This window comes from Quercus lobata, chromosome 5, assembly GCF_001633185.2.
Source record: "Quercus lobata isolate SW786 chromosome 5, ValleyOak3.0 Primary Assembly, whole genome shotgun sequence".
NCBI classification, from domain to species: domain Eukaryota; kingdom Viridiplantae; phylum Streptophyta; class Magnoliopsida; order Fagales; family Fagaceae; genus Quercus; species Quercus lobata.
This window is the reverse complement of record NC_044908.1, coordinates 12,729,346-12,749,031: the sequence shown is the minus strand read 5'-3', so window position 1 is coordinate 12,749,031 and position 19,686 is coordinate 12,729,346. Positions and strand designations below refer to the sequence as shown.

At 34.2% G+C, this 19,686-nt stretch overlaps 2 protein-coding genes across 2 annotated transcripts; one reads left to right on the top strand and one right to left on the bottom strand.

Moving 5' to 3' along the window:
* The first annotated feature begins 4,817 nt into the window (after window positions 1-4,817).
* LOC115991896 lies at window positions 4,818-9,497 on the top strand. Its single transcript, XM_031115876.1, has 6 exons — window positions 4,818-5,744; window positions 7,684-7,736; window positions 8,193-8,280; window positions 8,383-8,481; window positions 8,930-9,057; window positions 9,148-9,497. The coding sequence occupies exons 1-6, from the start codon at window positions 5,067-5,069 to the stop codon at window positions 9,182-9,184; spliced, it is 1,083 nt and encodes a 360-aa protein (XP_030971736.1). The 5' UTR covers window positions 4,818-5,066; the 3' UTR covers window positions 9,185-9,497.
* Window positions 9,498-13,368: 3,871 nt separating this feature from the next.
* On the bottom strand, window positions 13,369-18,727 carry LOC115989679 (transmembrane 9 superfamily member 7). The gene is made up of 7 exons (XM_031113490.1): window positions 18,467-18,727; window positions 16,777-16,941; window positions 16,538-16,647; window positions 16,240-16,348; window positions 16,051-16,163; window positions 15,065-15,215; window positions 13,369-14,966 (listed from the first exon to the last, which is right to left on the bottom strand). Exons 1-7 carry the CDS (start codon window positions 18,578-18,580, stop codon window positions 13,809-13,811), a joined length of 1,920 nt encoding a protein of 639 aa, XP_030969350.1. The 5' UTR covers window positions 18,581-18,727; the 3' UTR covers window positions 13,369-13,808.
* Window positions 18,728-19,686: the final 959 nt, after the last annotated feature.

Sequence of the window (19,686 nt, the reverse complement as noted above, 5' to 3'; positions counted from 1 at the left end):
ATTTTGTTTGGAGTTACACTGCAAAGCAGAAGGAACAACGAACTGAAGGATTTTCTGAATATGGGTCTCCATATGGTCTAGAAAGACTAGGTTTAACTCAAGCTCATAGCTCAGCCCAAATATAGACCAGCTTAATATTAGCCCATATCTCAATGTAAAAATTCATGCTAGTCTAATAATAACCCATCCAAATTAGTCCAAGTAGTGGCAACCGTCCCAAAGGCCCAAACTCATCCCCCCTTGTTTAATTCTTCAAGTTCCAATATCAAATCCTAAGGTCAAATGGAAAAGAAATACCATATTACTAGCCCAAATCTCACAAGACCCATAAGAGTAGCAAAAGAATTCCTAAAACTTGCAATGCTGGAATGGGCTTTGTCCCAAACAAGAGCTTTGGGCACATAGTTGTTGGTCACGCTAGAGTTTACTTCATGGATGGGTGTTGGGCTTGTATTTGCACATGAGTGAGCACTTCAACATTCTACATTTGCAACATGAAGTAGCCCCATTCAAATTGAAACCAAGTTCGTAGATACCATACTTTTGTTTCATTGAAATGTCCTTTGATTTGGTCAATTTTTTTTGCTTTGATTTGGCCAAATTAAGAGTATCTTCTTGACACTTAACTCATTTTTTTTGGGTCTTGTTTTGTTTACTGTTTCTTTAACTATCATTTTACTCTTTTCTATATTATAATAATTGTGGGTCCTGGAAGTTTACAATTTGGCCCAAACCCTATCTGGGCCCATGGCCCGTGCCGAGGAGGTCTCTTGCCGAGGACGAGTGATCAATGGCCAAGGCAAGTGGGAAAGGCTGAGAAGCTACCCTGTCCTCGGCACTCCAGAGCTTTGAGGGGAAGATCAACGTCCTAGTGAAAGTTATCCCCAAACAGCTCCCTGAGGGGGATGTGAGTGAAATGGGGCCCACGGGGAAGCAAAGTGTAAAATTGGATCAAGGAAAATGTGTCTTTCCTTCAGTTAATGCACCTGCCAATACCCAGAGTTGATTAATGAGAAAAGACGTTTGGATGGTGTAAACTTCGATCCACGCAACTAATAGAAAGTAAGAGAGGACGAATGATGGGATGGATACAGAAATAAGCACCTACCTGACCGACAAGTGGAGGGCTAGGATTAACCAAGGTGAACTATATAATAAAAAGGTAGGTACATAAATTAGGGGGCTGGGAAAAATGGCCAGAAAAAGGAGAGCCTCCCAGCCCACCTCCAGGAGAAAGACTCCAGGGGTGAAGGTCCCTTAACCTTGTATGAACGCCATGAAAAACCCACCACCTGGTGATCAAGGCCTAACCTTTCAAACTCACGCTCTACAAATGATATTGTTTGGGCCTTTACACGTGCGAACCCAACACAATTAGGTTCGTTACGATTCGTGTCCTTACAATAATAATTGAACAAAATTTGATAACAAACTTAGTTGCTCAATATCTTTTTATTGTATATGAATTTTGATAAATTTACTATTGGATTATATATATTTTTTATATCATTCTTACTTGCAAAATTTTTAAAATTTCAAAAAACATTAACTATGTTACAATCAAATATTTAAATTTCTAAGCTATTTTATTCTTTTTTTTTATGAACTAAGCTATTGTATTCTAAAATTATGCATAAAAAATAAATTTATAGATCGAATGGTAAATATTATCTAATTAGTACGAAATTTGACGTCCGTTTGAAGAACATAAATAATATGAAATCTAATTGTTAGATTTTCAAAAAACTTTTTTCTTGGGCTACAACTAAAGTTTCTAACCAAAAAATTTTCATAATAAACTCTATATTTTGTTTATTGATGCTTTAACAATATCATTTACCCTTTTTCATTTAAAAATAAAAAATAAAAAACTTTAACCATTACTTGGGGTTAGACCATTCGATCACAGCGATGGTCAATTTAGCTGACACAAAAGATTACGTAAGGCAGTAGATTAACAAGGTTTTTGAATGGGTGATTTGGAACTACGATTACTTGTTGCTCACTCTACAATTTGACCTAATATACCTTAACTAGGAGAGTCATTACATCAGATGGTCGGTTCCAGTTGACCATTAACCTGGATGGATTTAATTCTTTCGAAACCGTCAAAAAAGTAGACTCCACCTTCAACATCAACCATTTATTTTAACAATAAAATCTAGCACGTAACTTTTAGCATAATAATTTATTATTTTAGTAAATAGAAACTACTTTTTCCATAGTTTTATACGCAATTTGTTAAAATGATCAATCATTTTACATAAATTATATCATTTTTTTTTCATCACTCATAATCAATCACTAAATTATACAAAAATTGTGTTTTTATATTTATTATAATTTTAAAATAATTATACAAATATGTGACACATTCAAAGGGCCAAGCTTAAAACCTCACGACCCCTTTAAAAAACTTAGTTTAAAACCTTATGACAACCCTTGAAAAATATTTTAAAAAAAGAACCTTCTTGAGCGAAAAATATTTTTTAAAAAGATGAAGACACAGTCTCTAAATCTTGAGTGCATGACCCATTTAGCAATAAAGACCTCTCTCTCCCTCTCTCCAAAAGAAAGAGTCCATTCTTTTTGAGAAAGAGAAAGAGTCCATTCTGAGAGGTGTGTAAAATTAGTTTTTAATGGTCTGTTTAAATAAGTATTTTCCGTTAGTTAATACTTAATATACTTATTTTTATAGCATTTTTTTTTTTAATTCAATCTTTTTTTTTAAGTACAACTATATTCTTAAAAAAAAAACCTTCCCATCAAAAAATATATATAATATATATATTCTTAAGAAAATTATTAGGTACTCCCGAAATATCATAAATACGTACACATCTCTCTCACATAAATGGTGGGTCTTACTATAAATTTAATTAGTGAGACTTATCATTCATGTGAGAGGAAGGAATACATATTTATGATACTCCGAAAGTATACAATAATTCATCCTATTCTTAACTACCTTTTTAACAACAAAATTTAATCCAATCATTAATCTATTTAACTTTGATTATTGAAGGTTTGTCCGAGGAAAAAGTTTCCACAGATAATCAATGCGCAAAGTGCGCCTTTTTGTTATAACACTGAGATCATAAATATTTTTCCTATTTTAAAATCAAATTATATAGAAACCAAAATCTATTGCTTGGCTGTGTGCTAGCTATATATGTATATACTAGAAAAAAAGCATACAAATATGTTGGGAAATTTTTTTTGAAGAAAACAATTTTATACTATCTAAATTCTAATAAAAATTCAAAGCCTGTCGGTTATAATAATATTGGGTAAGCACCAAAGCAAAGGTATTAGTTAATTTATATAAAAATAAATTCATCAAAAAGATTTATATAAAATAAATATGTATACATTGAGTATATGACATGGAGCTACACATATATTGAAAACTGAATATATATAGTTACCACTTAAAAAGCTTAAGTCATGAACTTCGGTAATACTTGTTAGGGAGAGATGAATTTAAAAATACTATTTATAACCTGCATGTGTGTTTGCATGAGAGAGAGAGAGAGAGAGTAAATTGATAGGAACGGATGTAAATTATACATCATATGTGTTAATGTGTGTGTCATATTCTTATTACATTTGAATGGAGATAAATTAAACATTTTTATCAATAAAACCATAAAATTAACTTATTATATAATATCTTCTTATTATTTTCATAAATTAAAATAAGCAACAATCCCAAATATAAAACCTTTGATATAGGTAACACAAATAATAAGTAGAACTGCTTCTTTTGAGAGAGAATTTAAAATGACCTCACCAATACACGTGAGTTAGTCAAAAAAAGAAAAAAGAAAAAAGAAAAAAAGGTTGTGATCCTTCACATGTGGCTAGTTGTAACTGAAGTTTAGTTGTAGTCTTGCACTTTGGTGTTGGTTGCCAGTGTGAAAGGGCTCCATTACAACAACAACAACAAAAAATTTAATTTTTTTATTTTTTTTAATAATCAAACAAGTTTTCATGTTGTTATTTTCTAAAAATTATTTGACAATAAATATTTATAAAAAAATTTCTAATTTAAAAACACAAAAACATATAGTAATCTTTAATTTCAAAAACAAATTTTAAAAGTCTCTTTTAGAGTTGTATTTCAAACTAAATAAACCTTAATTGTTGTCCTTCTGATAAATACAAAAAAAAAAATGAATATTTTTTTTAAAAGAATTTCAACTTATGGCATCTATTACTAATGGTAACTCTTTATCATCAAACCAAGACATCAATTAAGTTTTGGTATAGGTGGAGATTGAACTCCAGATCTCGTATACAACCATCAGAGAGTTTATCAGTTGAGTTAACTGGAATCCAAAAAAATAGACTCAACTATAAAAAATTTTAATAATTAAACTACTTGGAAGTTATAATAAAATGCTTTTAAAGAGTATCATAAAAGTGAGAATTCTTATTGTTGAAGTGGGCCAAAAAAAAAAAAATGAATTTAGACTCGGCTACAAAAAAAATTAATAATTAAACTACTTGGAAGCTATAATAAAATGCTTTTAAAGAGTATCATAAAAGTGAGAATTCTTATTCTAGAAGTGGGCCTAGGGTTAATATTAATAAACTTTCTTCCAATTTCACTTCTCAATCATATGTGTTTTTTTTTTTTTTGAATTTGAACAAGAGGACCACACCTCACGAATGGTTGACCTTTCCAAGCTCATTTCACACGGCTGTAAATCAGTCAGTTATCCACACAAACACACACAAAATAAAAATAAAAAAATAAAAAAATAAAAATCAATCACACACATCAAAGCCCACCGTCACCGTAGCCTTCTCAATCTTTCTTTTCACTTTTGTTTTGTCTTGTTTTTGTGTCCCACAGATAAAGCAACACCAACAAAAGAAAAGAGAGAAACAACATAGAAAAAACATCATTTGCAGTATCATCAAATCAAATGTGGAACCTTCAAAAACACTGTACTGCACTATAAAAAAAAAACACACAAACAGAACCTCGAAGTACAACAATTTTTTTTTAGTTAGTTACACAATCACAGACATAAACCCTCTCTCTCTTTCTCGTTTCAATGGCGGCTGTGCTGCTTTCATTTGTGTCAAATTCTGAGCCTAGTTTTCCGTTTTCAATAGAGAATCACTCGCAAATATACAAACCCATGTTGTATTTTTGCTTCTTGGTCTTCTTCTTCACCTTCTTTCTCTTGGTTATCTCCTACTCCACGTACAAGAGGTTGAAGAAACCTGAGCAGAACCGAGAAAAGGAGGATACCCAGAAGCCAATTCGGAGCGACCAGTTGGAATTCGAGCGTGCTTTGGATGAAACATCGGGTGCGGCCCGTGAAAATGACCAGACCCATTTGACCCATTCGCTTCTTTTGGAGATCTTGCCCTCTGATTCTCCCAAATGGGACTGTTTGTTTGGGGAAGAAAAAGGTGGTGACCCGGATTCGAACGGGTCGGGTTTGGATGTGGATGGTGTGGATCACGGTGGGGATCAGAGGGTGATGAAGAAAAAGAAGAAGAGGGCCAAGAAGAAGAGGATGAATTCACTAGCTGAAGAAGGTGGTGGTAGTGAAGAGAGGCCGTGTGTGGAGAGAGGAAACTCGGGTCAGGGTTCTCGGGTCAAGCAGGAGTTGGTATGTTTGTACCCGTTTACATCATCAAGTAGTGCCATGCAGAGGAGGATCAAGCAGCAGTATGATGAGCTTGTGAAGTGCAATGAGACCAAAGGATTGACACTGGCACAGGTTTTTTATTTTATTTTATTGTTTTGCTACCCAATATGTTAAAAAAATTGTGACTTTCTTATTGATGAGGGTGACTTAGAAGTTGGTCTTGTTTTCTGTTCTATTATGATCTTTGTGCATTTTTATGGAAAATACTGCGAATTTATTAAAAAAATAAATTTCTTTGAAACTGATGATAGGATTGGTGTCTTATCAACAACGTAATAAATAAATTAATCAGTTTGTAAATTTCTATATAGCAAAAAATTTAATACTTGTAGGCTTGTTGAATTACTCAAATTCCATTTAAAATTTTTGTAATGTGACAAGGAACACTCTTAATGGCTTTGGTTTGCTGCTTGTTTCACTCACTCTTCTTGCCTGTGCTATGGCAGATAAATACATGCCAGGGATATGAGTAATTCCTTCTTTTTTAGTTGGTTGGTTGGGTGGGTTGGGGGGGGGGGGTGAGGGTTGGGGTGAAGCTCTAGCTTTTGCAAACTTTTAATCATGGAAATGTAAGCTTAATATGTTTGGATTGTGATAGACTTCAACAAGAAGGGAGATAGTTGACATGGCCTGAATAATACAGCAAGCTTTCGAATGAGTCTTTTGATGGGATGGGTTAAAACTTTCAACCAGATAGGTTGTCAATGCAGGTAGAGAGATTGCTCAATCAAATAAAGAGGAATTAGGCCGGGTGGAGAATGCGATAGTTAGCTACATGTTATTTATGAGTTGATATCAAGACCTTGATTATTGGACTAAAATAGGTGGTGGCAGATTTATCAAATGTATATGGGGTCTCTGTCAAGTAATTCTTAGGTACTCCCGGAGCATGGAGAATGATGTTCCCTTCTCACATTCATGGTGGGATCCACCATAAATGTGAGAGGAGGGAGCACCATTTATGTTCCGGGAGTACCTAAGAATTTTCCGTTTCTGTGAACTTGAGAGGATCTTGGGAAACATTCTCCATTCTTTTGTGGGGTTGGGTGGGATTGTGCATACTCTCTCTCTCTCTCTAGGAAACATCCTTCATTCTTTTGTAGCTTCATTTGTGTTTTTCCAAAGTTTTCTTCTTTAAATTAAATAATCAACTGAGGTAAATAACTTGTGCCAGGGTGATTTATTTGTGAGCCTTACACCATGTCTTGGTTCAAGGAGAGGTAATGAAGGATTTTGAAGGTTGTCTCAAGGCTGAGGTTGAAATCAGTATACATTTGCCTTGTACCCAGCTCATGTTTGAGACACAGAATCATAATTCAATGAAAACTCAGGTCTTCCTAGGGAACTGGTCCTTGTGGCTGCAAATATCTCCTTATGCACAGCACACATGCACTTTAGAAGTTTTTGTAGATGTTTTGTTGCAAGAGCAATGAGGTGTAGAAGAATTGAACTATGAGATTAATGCCTATAACTAGTTTTTACACACATCCACATATTATTGCATTGCTCACAGCTCAAGATATGTTGTTGTTCTCTTCCTGAAGACAATTGATGGTTCACCAACATTGTATCAGATTCTATTTGCCCTTGATGTTTTGATTTGATTGCTAAGAACCACAATTTATAAAATTATGTTTGTCTGCATGTATCTACCACTACAGAATATCTGAGGTCAATACTATTCATTTTCATTCCCTCTTTTGGATATGTATCATACATGACAGGTGTTCTATTCTTTTTCTTTTTGTGTGTATGTTAATTCTATTCTTATTGTTGTAATGTAATCATCTTTGAGAGGGATAAATTTCACAAAATTTGATTCAAAAGATAAGATTAATCCCATGGTCTTTCTGATTTATAGTTCATGAAACTTGTGAGATACATTCCCTTCTTTGAATTGGATGATTGACTGATTTTTTATCTAAACACCAAGTATCTGCAATTGTGATGACTTTACATGTATCACCAAGCATTTGTGGTTGTCATGACTTTCTGTATATACGTATTGCAGGTTGGAGATTTTGCCAATTGCTTGATTGAGGCTAGAAATGAGCTACAGCATAAGTATGTTCTAAATTATTTTGAGGAAGCTAAGTTTGTCCATTATGTTTGTTTTCTTTTATAAATGTTTTTGGGTTGGAATCATTGTTTAGGACTCTCCTAGTACGTTGCAACTTGTTCTTCAAGTATATAAACCTATACTGTTGTGTGCCATTCAGAAGCTCACAACTTATTGATAATTACAGTGAATATTAGGAATAGTTTCTTGATTGTTTAGTTAATGGCAAAATTTTCTTCCTAATTTCCCACTTGACCCCAAAAAACTTGGTTATTTCTGAGTTTCTTTTTAAGATATGGAGTTTTTAAAAGCATTGACTACTGTAATTTCACCTGATAGTTTTCCAATTAATTTCTGATTTCCGAAATATGCCTTGCAAATTTAGTATCTCCTTTTATTTTTTGGGTATGCACAATTCTCTTTTCTCAAATACATTTCTATTATCCTTTTTTCTATGACAGGGCTGATGTCATCCAACGTAGGTTCACTATTACTAAGGCTCTACTATTCAAGGCAGACAGATCTTCCTTTGACCGCCTCCGCCAACAGGTTAGTACTAAATTCTTGGATTTGTAGGAAGCTGATGTGTTTTCAAGTATCTTGCCACCCCCATAAGTGGATTAAATTTAATTCCTTGATTTGATTTTTCAGATATACAAGCTAGAATTAGAACAAAAGAGACTAGAAGAGGATGCATTTGTTTATAATTGGCTTCAACAACAGCTAAAACTCTCACCGGCATACAAAAAGGTACAAATTTAAGTCTTATTTTTGAATAAATATTTTATTTAGGCCTTGAATATAGATGTTTGGTCTGGGAGACTGGGATACTCTTTCTTGTTCCTGTAGAAGCTGCTTATAGAAGCTAATTGGATAGACAAGTAATCATCCATGAAGTTTGTATCCCCCCACTACACAACACTTAGTCTTAAAGTAATTGCTAATTCTTATATTTACAGAATTAACATTTTCTTTGCACACTCTTAAAGTCTTACTGAATACTGAAAATAGTGAACTTTGTCAAATTCCACTCCTAATACTCTCTTATGAACAAAACAAAACAAAGAAAAACAACTGCCAAAACATCCTTTCTCTTCCCTCATTTCTATCAAACCAGATGGAGTCTTTAGTATCTCTTTCTGCACCCAGTCTTTGATAGGATATGCTGATGATTCTAACATCCTATCTCTTATGAAAGATGGTTGAAATTAGCGCTTCCATGGAATTGAAGGCAAAATCTGGGGAGCTGGTGGAAAGCGTGGACACAGACTTTGCTGACATTTCATTTGAAGATTTTTTAGCACAAGAAAAGAAGGATTCATTTTGGTATGCTTCATTTGTAGGATGACTTTTTTGTTTGTTTGTTTTATTTTTGTGCCCTGCTTATATAATCATATTTTCCATTGCTATGTGTAGGCAAAGAAATGGCAAATCAAGATCATTCTCAAGTTGATGACAATATTTGCTCTGCTAACCATAATCACGAGTTTCAGTAATTCAGTTCAGTTGTATGTATATCCAATACCCAAGTCTTGCACTGTCACGGGAACTTTTTTGGCTGCCGGTGCTTCTTCAAATAGGAATATAACCATTGCTAATATATGTTCAAATTTTCTTTATAGGATTTTTCTATGGAAACTAGTTCATCAATATGGATTTTGAATGTAGCATACCATGTTCTACTGAAATTTGGCATTTTTGCTAACTACTAACATTGCCTTTTAAGATTTGAAATGCAATAGATGCTTGTAGATCTTATGCGGTTTGTCGCACGAGTCATATATGTTTTTTATTAGGAGCTTTTTCTAGCTATAACTTAAACATTGTGATTGACCCTGTAAGCTTTACCAGATGGTGCACAGCAATATGTTTGTACTGTGTAGTTGAGGATGTGACTATTGTGTATAAAATGTTAGACAAATACTAGCCTTTGTGCTTGCAAAATCAAGTAAGCTTTTAAGTGCTAAGGTGGGTGGTCAGAATCATAGTGGATATCATGCTTCTAGATAAGATATGATCTCAAAGGCAAGTGCAAACAAATTGTCTATTGCAAGCATTTAACACCATGTTGTTTGAGAGTGCTACCAGGTAAAGGTAGTACTTATCAAGAAAAAGAAATCATTTTTTGTTTACGTTTTGTGATGTAGAAGGTATGGCTCTAAATGGTTATTGAAATATCAAGTATGGAATGCGTAAGATGGTAAAGCTTTGCAGATCAGAATGACTAGTTCAAGTATGTCACGCTCAACAGCGTGTACAAATTTAGGACACCTAAAACCATATTTGAAAATGCATTTAAAACTAGCTCAAGGACTGAAAACTTAGAAGGGGAGAATAAGTTTAACAAGGTGAATCCTACATTTACCATCCAAAGTCGTGGCCCAACGATTAAGATCTTGATATGGTGTAGTTCTCGAGTTCAAATTTTGAGGGTGACAATGAGGCTTGATTTTTTTTTTTTTTTTTTTTTTTTTTGCTAAATGACAATGAGGCTTGATTGGACTTAAGATCTATTTCCTCCACCATTTGAAACCATTGCTGCTTTAGGTTTGGTTGAGATTTAGGACACCTTAAGCATATTTGAAAGCGTAATTAAAACTTACTCACGACCATGTGGAGAATAAGTTTTATTGTTTTAACAAGGTGAATCTGATACTTACCATATATAGTCATGGCCCAATGATTAAGTATGGGTTAGATCTCAAGTTCAAATTTTCAGGGGCAACAACATGATACTGGTTTGACTTAAGGCCTATTTCCTCCCACTATTTGAAAAACTTTTGGTGCTCTAGGTGAGGTTGAGTTTTAGGAAACCTCCAAACATATTCAAAAAGTGTTTAAAACTAGACCCCAAGGCCCAAAAAAGGGAAGAATAACTTCATCAGTTATGAACTGAAAAAAAAAAAAAAAAAAAAACCTTAGTCATTTCAAGGTGACTAGCATCTTGAACTTGAGAGGGATAATAGAATTTTTGGTTTAATTTCTTCTTGTTTTATTCATAATTCTTACGTACATAAATACTAGTGAGGAGATAATACTCATCACAACAAATTCCTAAAACATAGGATCCAACTCCTATTTGAATTGAAATACAAATACTAATCCTAATCCCAATTTATTGCAGAAATTCTCATCCTAATCTACTGCAGATCTACTGCTGAAGCTTATATGAAATTCAAGAGCTTTATTTGAATTCAACTTGAAAACCAGCATCCTTATCCTCTTATATTGTTATCCACATGCAATGTAATCTCCATTTGGTGGTCTTAAGTTTGAACCATAGCAGAATCCTAAACTCACCATCTAAAGGTTGGACTTGTCATGGTACATATATCTCAAGTTCCAAATTTTTGGGTACAACGATGTGAAATACTAATTTGACTTAAGGTCTATTTCCTCCCACTGTTTGAAACAATTGGTGCACTAGGTGGGATTGAGATTAGGTTATGGTTCAACTCATATGAAGGACGCCCACAACCTCATCTCCAGGCCCGTATTTATAGGTAGATAACCTTATGAGACTTACATACATGAGCCCTCCTATGTGAAAGGAACAAACCTTATCTTATTTTTTAGGATAACTTCAAATTGGTCACCAATTTGTCCTACTATGCACTTTCCTCTCCCAGAGTTAACTTCTTTTTTTCTTTGGAATGAAGGAGAAATTTATTACATCGAAAGGAGGGGCATGGGTCCAGTTCATCCCTCCCTAGGGGGAGAAAATTCAAAGGGGATAGAGGAGGGGAAATCAGCCCATCCACACTACAATGGCCCAATGGGCAGTCCTAGAAATTAGTTATGGGCTAGGTAATTATCCTATCCATTTACATAGCAAAAAACCCAACATACAAAAAGTGTATACGTCTGATTTCAACCATGATTGTTTCATTGTTTGGACTTAGCCCAATTCACTTCAGACTGGGCTAGCATAGATTGCTGTGGCCATGGAGCTTGAGTCTCCTTCAAAAATCGCACAACAGATTCATCCTGAACCTCCTCACGATAGTTGATGTTGACATAAATGGCAATTTTTTTTTGGCGAAACTACACTATTGATCCCTAAAATTTATCCTGTGAGTACAATAAGTCCCTCAAGTTTCAAGTAAGTACTATTGGTCCCTAAAGTTTAAAAAATGAGTGGTACTAGTCCTTCAACTAACTTCTGTTAAAAATATTACTTATGTAGCTAACAGAAAAATTACGTAACATTTATAATTTTACTGCAGGTACTTATAAACTGACATGACAACTTAAGTGTCCTATGCCATATCAGCTATTTAATTATGAAGTTGCCATGGAATCTTTAATTGGATTTTATTTATTCTTATGCCAAAAAAACAAAAAACAAAAAGAGATAGGATTGGCTTCAGCCCCTCACTCTCTCCTCCCCTATTTTCCCTTTCTTTACTTCACCATTTTCCAGTTTTCTAATCAAGTGGCCGGACCACCTCAAAGTCAACAATAATTTACTGGAAACTCTCTTAACAAAAATCCAGATATGAGTTGAAGAGGACCACCTTTGAGGATACAAAATCTTTTACGTAACTCTCTTTCTAATCTAAATTGATTGGCCACAAATCCTCTCTTGTTAACGAGAGTAGTCTAGTGTCAGGACCAAGAAACCAACAAATATTTTGAGAGCAGTGATAGACAACAAAGATTCCCACAGTGACTACCATTGGTTCAAGGCAGAGAAAGAAAAAAGACAAATTTTTTTTAAGGAAAATAAAACTTGAATATAATACTTCAAACATTTGAAGATTTATAATGAAACAAATTTAAACACTTTTTTATGCTATTTATGGATACTTTGGAAACAAATCTGAACAAAGAAACATAAAGATCTTTAGGAGATAAGCAGTCGATGGACATTCATGGAGAATGGCGAAGGATAGAGCTTGTATTGGCTGCTGTAGTGGCAACGAAGGCCATTTGGAGGAGTCGCTACGGCAAAGGAAGAGCGGTGGTGATGATAGTGATGACAGATGCAGCCACAATGGTTGGGAGAATGGCAAGAATGGAAGATGAAGTACTTGGATCACAAGAAGATATTGAGAGTTAAGATTTTTTTAGCAAAATAAAAAAAATAATAACTCATATGCCACCTCATAGTTTGTAAAAGCACTTGTAAATACAATGTAAAAGATGCACCAATTGTAAATAATTTTGTAATTTTTTTATTAAAAATGCTACATTATTAAAAAAAAAATAACAACTCAGTATTCCATTAACCACGTAAGCAATACTTTTAACTAAAGTTAATCATTTGACTAGTACCACTCATTTTTTAAACTTGAGGAATTAATAGCGCTCGCTTGAAATTTGAGTGACTAATTATGCTCACAAGGTAAAATTTAGGAACCAATAATATAATTTCGCCATTTTTTTTTTTTATTAGAGAGAATTTCAACCTATAACATTCGTTTGTGATAGAATTGAAATTCAAATCACTTTTTTGTTTTTTTGAGAGGGGAAACTCAAATCACTTATTCAACCATAAATAAAAATAAAAAATAAAAAACTTTATTTTTGGGTGCACCAATGATCTTTTTTTTTTTTTTTTGGTTGATATTTTGTAAATATAGCCTTGGAGGTTGGTCTTTCAGCCACCAGTCATAGTTTAAGGGGTCAAGGGCCAGAAAATCAAGGGATATTTAATTATTACAAACTACAATTCACAACAATGCAGGTGCAACAAAAATACATTACCTATTGCCTCTAGAGCTGCATTATTTGATTTCTAAAATATCAATTGTAAGTGCTCCTAACCAGATAACAAGAAATCAAACCACTTGAGACACATCAAAGATCAGTTGTAACCATATGGATATTATATAAGTATCCATACTTTAGTCACTGCTCAAGCTTCTTGCAGGAAAACTACTAAGCTACTGTTCATGACATTAACAAAGGTGTAAACAAACAGGCCAAGCACCATGCTACCGTCAACATAGACAAGGTTTTGAAGAGATTGCAAAATAGTTTTCAATTTAATCTTTATCCCTTCTATGCTTCCTGTCGTGGTCTGGAATTCATCCTCATCCTCATCCTCATCACCCTCTTTCTGCATCTTTAGATCAGTCGATTTTAACAGAGGAGTAAATCTTTCGAACAAACCAGAAGCTTGCATAGAAGCCAATGGTTCCCGTCAAGACAAAGAAAGCGTAGGATACAATTACCATGTACCCAAAGTAAAGGATGCCTGAAACCAGCTTTGTGATCTCCAACTTGGTGAAGAAATAGAAGACGGAGTAAAGGAACAGGTAGAGGGCAGAGGAGCCGGCAGTCAAGTATGATCTCCACCACCAGTGGTAGTCTTCACTACACAACTGGAAGTAGCAGAGCACAACTGTTATCTCTGCACAAGTGATTAGAAGGATAACGAAGACTATAAAAAGGAAGCCAAAGATGTAATAGAACTGGTTTAGCCATATTGATGTTAGGATGAAGAAGAGCTCAATGAAAACAGCCCCAAATGGAAGAATGCCTCCAATGAGTATAGAGAAGACTGGCTTCATGTACCATGCCTGCTCTGGTACTTGTCTGGGGATTTTGTTAGTCTTCACAGGGTCTTCAATGGCTGGTTTTTTGAATCCCAAGTAACTACCCACAAAGACCAAGGGCACTGATATACCAAACCATAAGCAGAAAAGAGCAAACATTGTTCCAAAGGGTACTGCCCCAGAAGATCGCTCCTCCCAAATTAAGGCATTCAGAACAAAAAATACTGCGAAAAGAATGCCAGGAAACATAAATGCAGTTTTCAAGGTATTCCTTTTCCACTCTGTGCCCTTAAACATCTTGTGCAGGCGTGCTGAGGAGTAACCAGCTAACAAGCCCATGAAAACCCACAACAGTACCATGGCAGTCATAAGCCCCCCTCGGTTGGAAGGAGATAAGAACCCAAGCAACGCAAAAATCATTGTCACAAGTGTCATTGCAAAGATCTGAACACCTGTACCAACATAAACACAAAGTAAACCAGAATTGATCGGTGCCCTGAAAACATCTCCATGGACAAGTTTCCATCCTGTTTCTTCCTGGGCCTCATCTTGGGTGTCCAATTGATTGTAATTGGCAATATCTCTGTACAGAGTTCTCATCATGATCATGGCCACCATGCCAGAAAGGAAAAGGACAATCATCAGAGAGTTTATAATGGAGAACCAGTGGATCTGATCATCATTCATGAGGAGGTATGTGTCCCATCGAGATGCCCATTTGATATCACTTTCCTGAGAAAAAGACCAACACAGGTTAGTTAAATGTATTATACAAGGGAAGGAGTTGAGTATGGAAGAGAGACATAGACAAGGATTTGATGAGTGAGTACCTTAAAGGAAACATCAAATGTAAAAACAACCTCCTTATCTGTCTCAACTTCTTGTGGAACGACGTTACCTTGCACTAAATTTTTGGTGTCTTTGTTGCATGTTGCTAATTGAGGGTTCTTATCATCCCAATCCTTGTATTCATGATTAATGCTGTTTACAGTATTTACAAGAGTCAAAAGAGATGACAAGAACATAAATAAGCTTTACATATATATATTCATACACACAAGTAAAATTTCATTAAAAGGCTGAAAGGGTGCTACCCAAGTACATAAGAACATAAATAAGCTAGTTGTAACCACTTACAAATGTACTTATCAAAAAACAACTTACAAATGCACTTTGTGGGCATTTTCTAAAAATTCCTATTTTCTTTAAACTTATTGGCATTATTCTTTTAAAATCTAAATTGGTATCATTCTTTTAAATCAATTTCAATGTATAAAATTACAAGGGAGCTTCTACATTTCATCTTTTCTATAATTTTCAGGCCATTGCAGAAAAAGTTATAGCATGTAGCACAAAAACAAGCAACAAATACATGCATCTCATATAAAATTCCCACAGTTACTTATCAAAAAAAATAAAAAATAAAATTCCCTGTTTCCCACAGTAACTCTTTAATATCAGAAGAAACGTCCAAGTTCTACACCAAAGAAGCAGAATGAAGCAAAGGAATATAACGCAAACAGCATTGCAGCATCTGACAAGTTCTGGGAGTAAGACTAGCTCAAACCATAGGTGTAAAAAAGCAGAGGAAAAAATCAAAACATTTCAATCCATAGACAACTCTTCACAGTTCAACCCTTCTTTATCATGATGTAGCTGACTTTGAATATTTGTCTCTTGGTAAGATCATCTAAGCAGTTCACTTTTCTATGTACGTACACATGCACCAAGTGGAACCGAACCCACCCTCCACTTTACTCTGACAAGGGGAGGAGGTGCCATATATCAAAAACAAAAGAGGAAAAGATTCTCACACCTGTTTGGAGTAACCTCAAACCCTACAATCCGAGCCGAATCAGTCTCAAGATCCTTGTGATACATGACTCTAAAGCTCAAGTGGTTATTAATGAAATATTTCTCCTCTTTGCTCTGTAAAAGAAACAAATGTTTAAGATAGAATAAACACACAAAAATCCTAAAATAATAAGTTGCTTCTGAAGCATACCCCAGCATAGTTTCCTTTGAACCCAACACGGAAACCATGTTCGTAAGTTGTTGACTGAATTCCATCCCTCCTCTGTCTAAGGACAGCAACTGGAAGGTTATCTAAAATCCTGCAAGTGCATTCTGGAGATTTCAGAAAAAAGAGGAATATACTAAACATTCCAAATAAATTAATGCCTTTCACTTAGGAAAATAATTAAAATTCTTAAAACCCACAATGGAAAACTAAAAGATACTAATGGAAATAAGAAAAACTACAGAGACTTCATGAACAATATACAGCCAGTTCATCGACTTACATGTTAACTCGATATTCATCATCAATTTTTTCCTTAAAATTCTTAGCAGTTTCAGCATTAAGTTTTTTTTTACAGGCTACTTGACATGATTGCTGCTTCCTCATTTGGAACTGTCATAAAATTCATAAATTTAGTCACACAATAGTCAATAGACAATGAAACAATAACTGAAATAAGTAAATGAAAAGGTTTTTTCCATTTCAGATTTCTAATACAGAAAAAAGGTAAAAGATACTCACAGTATAGACAGAATTCTCAATGCGGTCACCTCGAAGAACTTCCCCCAAGTTTTCAGCACTGTTCAAAATCTTGCCAGGCTTACAATAGTCTAGATAGTAGTAGTCATATGGAAGTTGTGTTTTAGTAGATGATAATTTGTTCACTTTGACTGGCAAGGGGTCTCCCTGTTCAAAGTAGACAATAATAATTTATAAGAAATTTGTGAGGAAAAAAAAAAAAAAAAAACGCTGCAAAGAAATCAAACAGTGAAGAAACTTCTTAACCAAATTCTCCAAATACATAAGCCCAGCCCTTTTCTTTTCCAACAAAGTAAAAATATATTTGAACAAATGGTACTTCCTGAGCTGGCCTCTAATCATCATAGAGATGGTAAACACTTGGAAAACTGAGATCTTTATAAAGACTGAAACTAATATCATTATACCCATAGTGATTATAGCACCCATTTTTATAAACCTTCGCAATCAGAATGGCTGCAAATACTATGTAAATCACAACAAAAACTTCAAAACATATTAGGAGATCCAAAATTCAAACCAAGCTATGTACAATCCTATAGTGGAACATTCTAACCAAATCAAATCATTACCAAATTCACAAACTTGTTCTACAAAGAAGGATACTTCATTATGTGATGCAAAAGGTTGAAAACAAAATATGGTTCAAGAGTTCAGCTCAATGTACAGTCTAACTTCTTGTCCATGTAACTTGAATCAATTGTCTTTCATTTACACTTTTGTGTGTAATATATTTGTACAAGCAGTACTTCCTGAGCTGGCCTCTAATCATCACAGAGATGGTAAACACTTGAAAATATGAGATCTTTATAAATTCTGAAACTAATATCATTATTACCCATTGCGATTAAAGCACCCATTTTTATAAACCTTTGCAATCCGAATGGCAGCAAATATTATGTAAATCTCAACAAAAACTTTCAAACATATTAGGAGATCCAAAATGCAATCCAAGCTATATTCAATCCCGTAGTGAAACATTCCAACCACCTACATAATATCCTATCTTGGATCACTTTGCAATTCACATCGAATACTTGATCACATTGGCTAGCTCATGCACACACAAGCTATTCAAAATTTCAAACTTTCTACCAATAGAAACATTAGACATAGCCTCTAAGTGCAATCCAAAAATGCCCATAGATACACACACATGAGCTATCCAACATATCTAACTTTCAACCAATAGAAACATTGAACAAGGCCTTGGGTGTAACCCAAATATACACATAGATCAAACCAATCCATCATTTCCTAGACCCAAAAACCAGAACAACCCAACAACACCAATCAAAACCTTTAGAAAAAAAAAAAAAAAACTACAACAACAGCAACAAATACAAACACCCAAATCACATTCACAATTCCCAAAAATCAAAACTTTGACCTAAATTTCAACAAAAATCCAGATCCAAACAAAACCCATAATCCAAAAACAGCTCAAAAACAATCCCACAGATCCACAACAACATAAAATTAGATCAAACTCAAAAACCCAGATCCAATACTGCTCCACATAAAGCAAAGAGAACTCAAACAATACAACAAAAAACACAGAAAATAAAGAAACCCCAAAAAAGAACTACACAGGAAAGCAAGCAATGAGAGGTGAAAGAATGAAATAAAGCACAGATTTTGAGAAGTGGGTTTGGATTATAAGGGAACATACAGTCTGGAAATCGCGAGGAGCAACGCCAGGAAGGTAGAAGGAGTGAGATAGAGAGACGAAGAGGAGAAAAAACAAGAGAATTGTGGTCACTGTAAACCCACACAGTGTACCCATTTTCTTCTTCTTCTGTTTGTGCTCAGAGCCACGGGGAGAGAGAGATGGGGTTTGAGGTTTCTTAGAGAGAGAGAGAGAGAGAGAGAGGCGATGGGGTTTGAGGTTTTTTAGAGAGAGAGAGAGAGAGAGAGAGAGGAGACTGGATTTTGCAACTATTACTTGCACGGTTTCACTGAGAAAATCTAGAAAAACAGAAAATTTTCGCAATATTTTTTTATTATTAATAATTTATCATTTTTCTTTGCTTCAAATTGAGCTGATATTTATAAATTTATTACGTTATTGATAAAATCAAAAATTTACAATAATATTTTTATTGATTCTCATTAATTTAGTACTTTAATTGATAAAATTAAAATTTTACAATAATATTTTTATTATAGAAAAAAAAAATCTAATGCTTACAATATATAAACTTTAGGCATGATTTTCTATTAGTTTTTTATTTTATTTTTTTGGCTTTTTATAAATTTTAATGTGAGTGTTAATCTTGTTATTTGGACTAATAATAACAATTAATCCTTGCATAGTTGTTGCACTTTAGTTTTGTAACAAATTAAGCCTTTTATTAGTATTTTATATTAAAAACTAACACACTTGATCACATGATTTACTTGATTTTATTAGGCGAAAAGCACATTTTGGTCCCTACATTTTCGCACGATTCCTATTTTGGTCCCTAAATTTTATTTTTACCACTTTTAGTCTCTGTTTAGAAAAACGTCTTCTGTTTTAGTCCTTTCCGTCAGTGCCGTTAGGGCACTGGCCTACGTGGCAAACAGAATTATTAAAATAATAATAAAAAATTTTATTTTGTCATTAAAAAATGCTAAGTCGGCATTTAAATTTAAAATAATAATTTATTAAATTTAACTAAATAAAAAAATAAAAAACAGAAATAAAAATAAAAAATCACATTAATTAAGATTGAAGTGTGTCTTGAGCAAGAACAACAAGAACACATACACAAACCCAGAAATTAAAATTCAAAAATTAAAATTTTCACCGCCGTCGGTGCACTTCAACAACAACAACAACATCAACAACTGCAGAAACTACAGCAACAATCGTCGTCGCTGCCGCCGGCACAACCACTAGTTTAGAAC

Bases quoted from the DNA above. Each gene is read 5' to 3' on its own strand.
- LOC115989679 (XM_031113490.1), bottom strand. From the start codon at position 18,580: ATGGGTACACTGTGTGGGTTTACAGTGACCACAATTCTCTTGTTTTTT. The intron at 16,648-16,776 runs GTGAGTATCTTT...ATTTTATGACAG, and splicing joins TTGAGAATTCTGTCTATACT to TTCCAAATGAGGAAGCAGCA. The intron at 14,967-15,064 runs GTACTCACTCAT...TCTTTTTCTCAG, and splicing joins CATTTGATGTTTCCTTTAAG to GAAAGTGATATCAAATGGGC.
- LOC115991896 (XM_031115876.1), top strand. From the start codon at position 5,067: ATGGCGGCTGTGCTGCTTTCATTTGTGTCAAATTCTGAGCCTAGTTTT. The intron at 5,745-7,683 runs GTTTTTTATTTT...TACGTATTGCAG, and splicing joins AAGGATTGACACTGGCACAG to GTTGGAGATTTTGCCAATTG. The intron at 7,737-8,192 runs GTATGTTCTAAA...TTTCTATGACAG, and splicing joins AGAAATGAGCTACAGCATAA to GGCTGATGTCATCCAACGTA.